This window comes from Lycium barbarum, chromosome 10 (genome assembly GCF_019175385.1).
Source record: "Lycium barbarum isolate Lr01 chromosome 10, ASM1917538v2, whole genome shotgun sequence".
NCBI lineage: Eukaryota > Viridiplantae > Streptophyta > Magnoliopsida > Solanales > Solanaceae > Lycium > Lycium barbarum.
The window spans coordinates 21233267-21246291 of NC_083346.1; the positions used below are offsets into that span (position 1 = coordinate 21233267).

Genomic DNA, 13025 nt, shown 5'->3' on the forward strand with positions numbered 1-13025 from the left:
ATTTTAAATCTCTCTAGTTGCTTGAAATGCTTTTTTTATTTCGTTCACAACTTAGGGGCCAGATACCATTAGGAATTGGGAATTTTAGTAACTTAAACTTCTTGTCTTTATACAGCAATGACTTAATTGGATCAGTGCCAAATACATTATGTGATTTGCAGAATCTTCAAGGGTTAACTCTTGACTAAAATAGGTTAAGTGGACCCTTGCCGGAGTGCCTTTGCAAATTGCCGGAGTTGGGCTTGGCTTCTTTGTCGTAAAATCAATTTTCGGGTCCGATACCATCTTACATTGGCAGTGATGCCTCTTTGAGAAATATTTATCTAAATTCAAATAGGCTCACTAAAATACCCATGAGTCTATGGAGCCTCAAATATCTTTTGAATCTTGACTTGTCAAATAATTCTTTGATTGGTTCTTTACCTCCTGATTTCAGAAATTTGAATGCCATAACGTTCATAGATCTGTCATGGAATCACCTTTCAAGAAGTATTCCCTTCACAGTTGGAAAGTTGCAGAATCTACTTTATCTTTCTTTGGCTTATAATAAGTTATAAGGATCTATTCCTGAGTCACTTGGGACAATGATAGGTCTGGAATCGGCAAATCTATCAAATAACCTTGTTTCGGGTACGATTCCAAAATCATTAGAGGCACTTCGATATCTGAAGGATTTCAATGTATCATTCAATAGATTAGAAGGTGAAATCTCGAGTAAAGGACTTTTTCTTAATTTCACCTCTCACTCTTTTATGGGAAATGAAGAGTTATGCGGCGATTTGCTTTTCCAGCCCTGTATGACTATGCCTTCTCATCATTCAAGGAGAAGCAATTTGGTTCTGATTATTCCTGTCCCATTGGGAGTTGTACTAATGGTACTCAGCTCAATCGTCGTGTTTATGTTAAGGAGACGTGGGAATAAAAATGTTCCAACTCAAGCTGAATCCTTTCCTGTAACAACACTAGCCAGGATTTCATACATTGAAATTAAAAGGGCAACTCAAGGGTTCGACCAGTGCAACTTGCTAGGTTGTGGAGTTTTTGGTTCTGTTTACAAGGGCATGTTTGCAAATGGGATGACTTCTGCAATTAAAGTGTTTAATTTACAGGTTGAAGGTGCATTAAAGAGTTTTGATGCTGAATGTGATGTTTTATGCAAACCTTCGCCATAGAAATCTTACCAAAGTTATCAGCTGTTGTACTAACATGGATTTTAAAGCATTACTTCTAGAGTACATGCCCAATAGAAGCCTAGAGCAGTGGCTACACTCTGATGATTACTTCTTGGATATAATCCAAAGATTTTGACATAATGCTCGATGTTGCATCTGCCTTGGAATATCTCCATCATGGTTATGCAACAGTTATTGTTCGTAGTGACTTGAAGCCTAGTAATATCTTGCTAGACGAACAGTTGATTGCACATGTGGGTGACTTCGACCTAACAAAGTTATTAGGAGAAGGGAAATCAATTGCTCATACTAAAACATTTGCTACTATGGGCTATATTGTACCAGGTGACTTTCTTTTAGTCCTTTTATTATCGCATACTAGTTTACTGGTTCCAATGTTATATGTCACATTAGAATTGGGTAAAAGCCTGAGTGGATAGCTTAATTTAGGAGAATGTAACATATCACAGATTAAGCATGAAAAAAAATGGTATTGAAAACATCGAAATATGACTATGTCAAACTCTATATTCATGCATCTGCAACGATAAAGAAAAAAAAACTTATGGTCATATTGTTTCAACTCTTTTTTTTTTCCTTAATTCAAAAGTTCCCAAGAGGGGATTAAACAGATAAGCCAAAGGAACAAAGAGGACGGGCTATGCCTCACCTCTGCAATACAATACTTGGAATGGAGAATTTATCCTTACACTCTAGCTTATTAGAAAAAAGAAGAGAGGAAAAAAAGGAGGGTCGCTCCTCATCAATTAAGCTTACAAAAACATATCTAAATTCTAGAATTTTAGAGCAAGTACAGAAGACTCAGCCAGGATAAAAAATAAAGTTGCTCTCTTCACTCAAATTCTAATGTTAGGCTTTCCAACTACATTATTCTTCAATGTGGATATAATCTTGGAAGGAAGACTTATAGCCTCAGTGAAGAAGGTAGTTATTTTGCACTGTTCAGCCAAGTTAGCAAGCATGTCAACAGGAGTGTTACCTTCTCTTAAGGCATGTGTGAAAGTGAAATGGCCAAGTGAGCTCATAGATTGAATCTGTCTAATATCGTCTTTAATCTGCTGGAAGTCATTGAGTTTCAATTGATTGTCTTACTATTGTTTAATTTCCATTATACCTTCAGCTTTTAAAGTTTTTATCTATTCAAGGTAGATTCAACTATTTTTAATATCTAGAAAATATAAAGATATTATTTTAATTTCTTTATTTGGCTCATCAAGAAAGTAATTACTCTTGTAACATTGGATCAGTAGGATTAGTTTCTAGAAGATATGATGTGTACAGCTATGGCATGATGCTCATGGAAACTTTCACAAGGAGAAGGCCATATGATGAAATGTGTCCCGAAAATTTGAGCATGAGGAGTTGGGTCTGTAATTCACTACCTGTCTCACCATATGATATTATTGATGCCACCTTATTGGAACCTGAAGATATTGATTTTGAGAAAAAGTTGCATTGTGTGTCCTGTATTTTGGAGTTGGCATTGAATTGCACATTTGAATGTCCTACTGAGAGGCTGAACATGAAAGATGTCTTTGCAAATATCAAGAAGATCAAGCATGAATTTCTTCGCAAATGATGTAACAAGGTTTATGCGACGGTAAGTACTCCAACTTTTTAGAACATTCTAATGTCGTGTTGAGAAATTATTTCCCCAATCAAGAATAGAAATGATTATTGTCTTGTCAATACCATATATAAATGTAGAAATGGGTTATTTAATAATAATAATAATAATAATAATAATAATAATAATAATAATAATAATAAATAAAGGAGAATTGAATTGAAGGACAACCTTTTAAGAGTCTAATTTAAGAAGGCAAAATAAAAGGAAAGCAAAGTCCAACGAACTTAAGAAAGAAATTTGGTTAAAAATTAAGGGTGAAATTTAAGAAGGAAAAAACATGAGAAGAAATTGAGGTCTAGTGCAAATGGGGTAGGACAAAGTTACCTTGATAAGATTATAAATGTTAGATTGGTCTTTTCCTATTTCTTATAACTCGGTTAGAAAAAAATTCCGTATTAATATCGAGTTCGCAATTCTTCTTTTTGTTTTAAATTCAAATCCATCATCCAGGCTGCATGAACCTGTGATGCTGGGGGTTTCGGCAAAGATCCCTACTGTGGATATTAGAATCCAAAAGGTAAAAGCATATAGGAGACATAAAACCTTGCCTCCTCAAAAGATTTATATTGTACAATAATATAATTAACTATTAACTAATTTCCTATGATAGGATCCTCCTCTATATAAATAGAGCTGCAAAATACTAGAAGAAAATAGGAGGACATCTTCTTTAAATAAGCGGAAGAGAGGCCTTTAAACACCAAGAAAAAGGATTCTGCTTAACCATAATTATCAATGTTGCAACCTTTTCTTTGCCTTATCCTGAAGGTAGGCATTTGAGTCTTTGTCCGTTCTGTATGAACCTCTTGCTTCCCTAGGAAGAGCTTGAGCATTGTAGAACAGTTCTGTCTCCAAAGAGTCTGCCAGTTCATTGCCTTCTCTAAAAGTATGAGTGATTCTATATCCATTACTGTAGATAATTATCTCTTTGATGTTATTCAAATCATCATATAATTCCCAAGGCATATTGTATTTTCCTTCAACCATATTAACAACCAAGAGAGAGTCCATTTCCAATATGATGTTGATCATGTTACTAGCCACACAAAGGTTAAGGCCCAATAAAGCAGCCTCTATTTCAGCAGAGTTATTAACACAGTAATGAAGAAATTTTGAGAAAGCCCATATCCAATCCCCATTTCTGTTTCTAGCAGCTCCCCCAATCCCAGCTGTGTAATTACCGCTATTACTACTACTGCCATCAGTGTTGAGCTTAATCCAGTTTTCAGCTGGTTTCAACCATTTACTGGGGTTAAGCTTAACTGTGGCTATACTCATCAATAACTTGACATAGCCGGTACTAAGAATTCTGATAGGATCAATTGTTAGTATCCCTGTTACCAATGGTGATCTTTCGGGGGTCGAGGAAAGCTTCTTTAGTGAGAAATAAATCAAAACGTTTAAGGAGAAGGACCTGCAATTTTGCCTATGGAAATTTAATTATGGTGACAGTTGAAAAATAGTATACTTTATGTTGAAAAGTAAAGTAAACAACTCGAGTCTCCGTTACTATTATAGTTTACATGTGCTGAGTTCGTATCCATAATGACTGGCAACTCAAGTTTGATCCGATTTTTACTTTTATACAGGTAGTGCCACCTTTTTCTCTTGGCATTAGCAATTTTTGGTGACCCCAATTGCGATGACAACCAACATTTGGTCCGAGATTGGAACTTTCTTTTTTCTCTTGTGCAATGTTTTAAGTTTGGTGTGTGTCAAATTGTAAGAAGGTAATAATCTGCTTGCATTAATCTTTGTCAACATGTGTATATATACAAAGATCCTAGGCTATAATGAAGGTAACTAAATATACACCTAAACATAATGGTAACTAAATATTCTTCTAATATATTTACATGGTGGCCTAGAATATTCTTCTAATATATTTACATCAATAAAGATGGTAACTAAATATTTACATAATATTCTAACACACCCCCGCAGTCGAAGCGGGAGGTTTGCGGACGCTTAGGCTGTCGCGAAAATCTTCAAATAGAACCAAGGGAAGACCTTTAGTAAATATGTCCGCGATCTGATAGCACGATGGGACATGTAGGACACGTACATGACCACGAGCAACTTGTTCACGGACGAAGCGAATATCCATCTCGATATGCTTAGTGCGTTGATGTTGAACAGGATTGCCAGATAGATATATGGCAATAACATTATCACAGTACACCAACGTAGCCTTTCGTATTGGACAATGAAGTTCTAGAAGCAGATTGCGTAGCCAACAAGACTCAGCAACAACATTGGCTACCCCTCGATATTCGGCCTCCGCACTAGATCGAGACATGGAGGCCTGCCGCTTGGCGGACCAAGAAATGAGATTATCACCAAGAAAGACACAATAACCAGAAGTCGAACGCCTGGTATCCGGACAACCACCCCAATCTGCATCCGTATACGAAATGAGGGTGGTGGGTTTAGATGGATAAAGATGCAAGCCATGATCAAGGGTGACCTTAATATAGCGCACAATACGTTTAAGAGCATTCATGTGGACCTTCATCGGGTTATGCATGAATAGACAAATCTGTTACACGGCATACGAAATGTCTGGTCTCGTAAACGTGAGATATTGCAGTGCACCTGCCAGGCTGCGATAAAGTGAAGGATCCTTAAATGGTGAGGTAGAGGTGGCACTTAACTTCGGTTTGGTGTCAACCGGCGTGGCACTTGGCCTACAAGACGACATGCTAGCTCGTTCTATGATCTCTTCGGCGTACTTCTTTTGAGATAAAAATAAACCACCTGCATGACGAGTAACTGCTATTCCCAAGAAATAACTGAGTGGTCCCAAATCCTTCATAGCAAATTCAGAGTTGAGAAGTGTCATGATAGACTTGCGAAGATTATCAGAGGAGGTAGTTAAGATGATATCATCCACATACAAAAAAAGATACGCCATATCAATACCTTTTCGGTAGATGAACAGAGAATGATCAGACTTGCTGTGGGTGAAACCAATACTAGAAACATAGTCAGCAAATCGTTTGTACCAGGCCCGGGGAGCTTGCTTGAGGCCATATAAGGACTTCTTTAGTAAGCAGACATAGTCAGGATGTGTAGGGTCTCAGAAACCCACGGGTTGATGCATGTAGACAGTTTCCTCGAGTTCGCCATGTAAGAATGCATTTTTCACATCAAGTTGGTGAATAGGCCAAGCATTAGAGAGAGCTAAACTGAGAACAGTGCGGATGGTCGCCAGTTTCACCACTGGGCTAAAAGTATCACCACAATCCACGCCAACTTGTTGAGTTTTGCCATCACCTACAAATCGGGCTTTATGCCTCTCAAAGGAACCGTCAGAGTGTTCTTTATGTCTAAAAATCCACATAGACCGAATAACATGCACATTAGGTGGGCGAGGCACTAACTCCCACGTCTTATTTTTAATAAGAATCTTATATTCATCTTCCATAGCCATTTTCCAATTCGGGTCACGTAAGGCAGACACGGGGTTACGAGGAAGGGGAGATTTGGACACATGAGTGATGAAGCTGTATTTTAGGTTAGGCTTGAAAATACCATGTTGACTCCTGGTGATCAGTTTTTGGACTGGGAGAGGACAGTGGACTGTGGCGGACGGGGGCTGGACAGTGGGGCTGGCGGTAGCAGCTGAGGGTGAGGCAGATGTGGTCGTGGGTGGTGGGCTGCTAGGACCAGTGGGCAGCGGAGTATGGTCGCTAGAAGGTGGGTTGTTTTGCGAGGCTAAATGGTGGATTACATAAGGAGAGGGTCCATCATCCAGAAAATCATAATGGTGATGATCTAAGGGAGTATGTAGCTTAGCAAAAGGAAATTGGGTTTCATCGAACACGACATGACGACTTATGATGATTTCTTGGATGATAAATCATAACATTTGTAACCACGATGATGAGATGGATAGCCTAAGAACACACATGAGGTGGAACGGGCTTGAAGCTTGTTAATGATATTAGATGGGAATAGGGGGTAACATAGGCAACCGAACACCCGAAGATGAGAATAAGATTGGTCTTTGTGATAGAGTACTTTGAGAGGAGATTGATAGGATAATCCTTTATGAGGAAGAATGTTGAAGAGGTAGGTGGTCATTTGTAATGCATGATGCCAAAAAGAAGGAGGTGTGAGTGCGTAAAGTACGAACCATGTTGTTTATTGTTCGAATTTTTCTTTCGGCCTTTCCATTTTGTGATGAGGTATGAGGACAGGAGAGGCGAAAAGACAAGCCATTAGATTTACAAAACTCCCAGAATGGACCGTTATCAAATTCCCTGCCATTATCACATTGAATGTTCTTTATTTCTCGTTCAAATTGAGTGCGAATAAAATTTCAAAAGACTAAGAATGTGGGTAACGTTTGAGACTTAGTTGATAAGGGAAATGTCCACAAAAAATTAGAGTAATCATCCAAGAACAAAACATAATATTTGTGACCCGAAGAGCTCAAAATGGGAGATGTCCAAAGATCACTATGGATAATATCAAATGGCATACATGTTTGTGAATGAGATGCAACAAATGGCAATTTAATCTATTTTCCAAGAGTGCAGGAATGACAAACATGAGACTTAATCGATCCATTACATTTAATAAATTTATTTTGCCTAAGGGAGTCTAAAATAGGTGCCCCCGAATGACCCAAGCGATCATGCCACATAGATGAAGTTAAAGCTGCAAAATACGATGGTGGTGTGGTGGTGATGGGATAAAGCTCGCCCCGACTATCACATCTCATTAGTCGCATCCCCGTCCGGTAATCCTTCACAGAAAAACCAAAAGGATCAAATTCAACAGAAACTGAGTTATCTATGGTGAATTTTCGAACTGAGACTAGGTTCTTGATAAGATTAGGAGCATGAAAAACATTTTTTAAAGCTAAAGGTGGGATGGGAGGAGCTAAGTTGGTATGACCATAACCACGAATTGGAATTGAATGACCATTTCCGACAATTATACCATGATTATTGCTCAAATTAAAATAAGACGAGAGGTTACCTTGCACGGATGTCATATGAGAAGTGGCTGCGATATCCATGTACCAATTTGCATCCGGAGAAGTGAGCCCAAGTGTGTGCATCGCTTCAATATCGGTTGGAGTGGGCTGAACGTTGGTAGAGTAAGCTTGTGGTGGACGTAGCCCAAGTATGCCAACCTGCCTCTGTTGAGTGTTGGTCCGTGGCCGTGGAGTAGTTGGATACGGACGAGGCACAGGCCACGGCATGTAGGGCCACTGCCATTATTGTGCATTCCCCATCCAAGGCTGCTGCCACTGTTGTTGTTGGTCGTGGTACTGCTGCCAGCTGTCGCGTCCACCACCGAAACCACCATTGTTTCGGTTGTTGCTGCCCCGATTGCCACCGCCTCTGCCATGGTTCTTTCCACCATTGTTGCTACGGTTTTGATACCTTTTACCACTGTTATTCTGACGGTTTGGGTGGTTATTTCTAGAAGAGGGATTATCGTCGTAATCCCGAGCAATCATGGCATTAGCGGATCCCGTGGCAAGCTGTTTGGTGAAGCCTGTTTCTTCAAGAATGAGCATGGAACGGGCTTGATAGAATAGAGGAAGAGGATTGCTTTGACGGATGAGTGTACCCACCCCCTTATATGCGTCAGTGAGTCCGGCTACCATTTGAAGGACGAGGCGGTTGTTGGAGACTGTAGCACCGACGTTCTTGAGTTGATCAGATAAAATCTTGAGTCGTTGGCAATACGCGGAAGAATTAGGAAAATCCTCTATATTAGTGTGAGAAAATTCATGCTCAAGAGTGACGGCTCGAGAATTTTTGTTGTCTTGGAATATGTCACGCAGCCTATTCCAAGCTTCCATGGTCGTGGAGTCGGGTTCAAGGATAGTATGCAATAGGTCAGTAGAGATGGTAGCATAAATCCATTGAAGAACCGTGGCATCAAGAGTCGGCCATAACTCTCTTTCAGCATCGGTTTTGGGCACCTTTTCTTTCCCGGACTCTGGTAGAATGATATGGTGGAGGACTCTGTGGGACTTGGCGTGGATTTTGAAGAGTTCCGCCCATGTCCCATATTGGACGTTTTCCATCTCAAGAGTAATGGAGATGTGATTTTTGATGTTAGAGACAGCCAAAGCTGGGTGGAAGAAGGACTTGGTGGAGTTAGATGAGGAGGAATCAGTCATGGTGGCTGATTGTAGGAGAAAGATGATGATGTTGACGCAGAGATGGAGGAAGAGAGAGGAGCAGAATCGTGCCCTAGTCTGATACCATGTAAGAAGGTAATAATCTGCTTGCATTAATCTTTGTCAACATGTGTATATATACAAAGATCCTAGGCTATAATGAAGGTAACTAAATATACACCTAACCATAATGGTAACTAAATATTCTTCTAATATATTTACTTGGTGGCCTAGAATATTCTTCTAATATATTTACATCAATAAAGATGGTAACTAAATATTTACATAATATTCTAACACAAATAACTTTAATATATAAGATGTGTGCTAAAGTTGGCATGGTGAAGGCCTTGTATAATATTGATGATCATTATTATGTAAAAATCAGCTTCAAGAATTGATGGAGAGTAGTGTAATATGCTGAACCACAGGCTAGGCTCTTTTGCTTACCAAGTTGAATGAGTTGTCTCAATGACTGTGGATTGAAAGCACAAATACAATCCACGTTTTTCACTCACTCACAAGTCACAAATGGGATTGAGACTTAAAACCAAAATATTTAACTTGTCATCACTATGGTTGCTTAATTTCAGCACCAACAACTTAACAGGTAATTTCAAGCAACATGTTATTGTTTGGTAATCTCGACTAGTCTTGCATCCAGGGGCAGGGCTAGAACGTTAACTACGGGTTTGGCCAAATCCAGTAAGTTTAGTCCAAATTTTGTACTTGTATTAAGAAATTCACTAAATATTAAAAAAAAAAAAAATTAGAACCCAGTTATTATATAATACTTGATGTTACTATCCTAGAATTTAAAATGCATAAAGTTCAAATCCTAAGGGCCTGTTTGGAAAGCCACCCCGGTAATTGGAATTGGATGTAATTGGGTGTAATTACACAGTTTGGCCTGTTTGTTTGACCAGGTAATTACACAGTTAGGTGGGAATTGGGTGTAATTGACAGGGTGTAATTACACTCTCCAATTCTCAAGGGGGGGCTGAGAATTGGGTGTAATTATACCCTGTAATTATAGAGTTACTTTTTAGTTTATTTCTTTTTTTATTTTATTTAATTTCTTTTTTTTTTTTTTTAATTTCTTTGCTTTTCTAATTTATTTTTTATTTTTACTTTTTAATTATTTTTATTTTTTAAAATATTTTTTTTTATATTATTTATATTTCATTTCCTTTCTTCTCATTTCCAACCTTTACTTCTTGTGGTTCCATGTAATTGCTCGTATTTTTTATTTTATTTTATTTTATTCATTTAGCATAACAGTATTATTATTCTAATTTTTGAAACTACATATCTTAATATTAGAAAGAATGAGTCATTAACAAACTTGGCATATAATGAGTGACGTATTAAAGTATAATTTCGTTGTGAATGTGGTTATAGACTTATATTTTCCCTTTCTTTTGAATTATAGGAGTATTTACTTATGTTACGTTGGAACTTACTTATGTAATGTTGAAATTTGACATAAGAGTATTATGTTAAAAAAAATTCTTTTGGATTTTGAATTTAGGTTATATTTTTTACTTTAATTTATTTGTTTTAATACTATTGACTTGTTATTTCACATTGCTTGTTGTTTATTTTTCACTTATAATTGATAGAATTTTTGTTAAACATTTGAATAATATTGTGGCATTATATTTATAAATATTCTTTTTTTTTCTCAAACATCAAATCCCATGATGTTCTCACAAAAAACGTATTTATAATCAATTAAAATAAAAATATTATTAATTTGAAATTATATATCAACTATTTTTTACAATATTAGTTACAAATATATGATTATTAATTAACATATTTTCAAGAAATAATGTGTTATTAAATAGTTAATTTAATATCATGTATAAAGGCACATATTTTTTAAATATTAATTTTAAATTTTTTATAGTGAAGTTTTATTTTAAAATTAAACTAACTGTGTAATTACACTTGTGCAACCAAACAGCACGCTTGTAATTACACTGTAATTACATTATGAAAACAAACAGGTCATTGTAATTACAATACTGTGTAATTACTAGGGTAGTAATTACACCAATTCCAATTAACAGGTGGCTTTCCAAACAGACCCTAACAGTTGCGCCTCTGCTTGCATCATGCATGAAGTTGCTGCTTGTTGATATATGAAGTCCATAGATTTTAAAATGGATCAAGATAATGTATATCATTATCTGTATTATGGATGCAACATTGGAAAACTTGAGCAGTCAAACAAATTTAATCTAGAAATGTTTTCCAATTTTTCCGTGTTCGGTTGATCACAAAAATTTTGAAAAAAAATTTCTTTAGGAAAATAAGTTACTTAAAATGAGGAAAATGACTTCCATAATGGAAGTAGGGAAAATAAGTTCCACAAGTGGCATTCAACATTGATTGTGTCTTCCCAACCTCCAACACACCTCATCTTCACCTCCACCCCCACCTCTCATAGTATTTGTCTAGATTATATACAAATATTATTAGTATAATATTTTTTGCTTATGTACCGAACACAAGAAAATAAGTAAGGAACTTATTTTTTTGGAAAACATTTTCCTTCATACAGAACACACCCATACTCTTTCTGAGGATTTTCACGGAAGCTAAAAACATTATAAATGGATCTTTTTTTATCTCTATAATTTGGGAGGAATTATTGCCAAAGAGATTGGGAGTCCACAAATTGGAGATACTTCCTTTGCAGTATAATAAACACTTCCTTTGCAGTATAATAAACTAAGTTCTTCCATACCGGCAGAGCTCTTCAATATCTCTACGCTAAGAGGGACGTCACTTGCTTGCAATAACCTTTGGGGCATTCAAATCTCTGTATCCCCTTCCCTCCAAATTCCATTCTCGTCTTGTGTTCTTTGAACTGCCAATCTCCTTCTTCTTTTAATCACACTGTGAAAGTATGCAGTGTTTTTTTCCCTACCCGCTAGCCATTTAGCCTAAGTTTTTTTACCTCAAAACTGCATCCTGTAGCTTCAGGTTGTGAAAATACTCCACCTTTTCTTTGATTAACTCGATTTTACTTAATAGAAAGTATAAGTAGAAGAATTCATAGACACCAGCAAAGGTTCGTGATCGGAGAGCACACCCTAGCAAGGTGAACCACTAATGTTGCAGAGAATTCATCAGACCGCTCAACATTGAGTAAGATCCTATCCAACCTCACCATATAGCTGAACTGAAATAAAGATAGCGATGCCCACACTAAAATTCTCTCCTAGTTTATTTAGTGATTCAAAGGCTTAATGACCTACCTCATGAGGGTCTAAGATTTGTAATCTATTATTAAGAAAATTAATCAGTTTTACGTGCACTTGTCACAGTTACTTGATAATATATAAGATACATGGTGGGATTTTTAACTATTTTATGCAACATTTCTGCAGTATGTCGAGTATGGAAGCATATTAGTTAAACTGTAGGTGGTGAGTTTAGTACTTGTTATAATAAGATTGGCAAGTCAGTTTTGCCAAGTAAAGCTTTCAGCTTACAGTATTGGTTGGATCCTGTTGTATGTGTTATCACTCTACTGCTTTGAAATTCGAGACCATACCATAAACTCATTAGGAAAGAAAACAAATATATATTGAAGAATGGATATCAAGATTCTATATTATTTTATTTTTTGGTACAACTAGACCATCTGCAATTTCTGGCAGGATTCCATCATCTAATTTCTCACATGTTACTCTGAATAAGGACCATAATGCAGCCTTCTCGATACTGCATTTATTTTGCCCTCTTTTAATCTATTTTTGGCTTAACACAGAATGGTGCAAGAAATGCAGATGGAGATCTTGTCTATGCTGCTGCAAAAATACATTTAAAAGTCCTTGGACTTGTGTTTAGCAAGGGACTTTTAACTGTATTCAACCTTGGTGAGGATTATTTTAATGAAAAGCTTCCGCTACACTGATTTTTTTTTATGACAAGGGAACCTACAGCTATCTTTCGGGTGCGCGAAGGGTAGCGCACAGGATAAACTCCGCTCCTATGCAATAGCCAACAAATCACATAAGAGATAACCCCCACCCCACTA

General features: G+C 37.0%; 1 protein-coding gene across 1 annotated transcript; it reads right to left on the minus strand.

The window, feature by feature from the left end:
• Positions 1-8053: 8053 nt before the first annotated feature.
• On the minus strand, positions 8054-8971 carry LOC132612826 (uncharacterized). Its single transcript, XM_060326910.1, has one exon. The coding sequence runs from the start codon at positions 8969-8971 to the stop codon at positions 8054-8056; it is 918 nt and encodes a 305-aa protein (XP_060182893.1).
• Positions 8972-13025: the final 4054 nt, after the last annotated feature.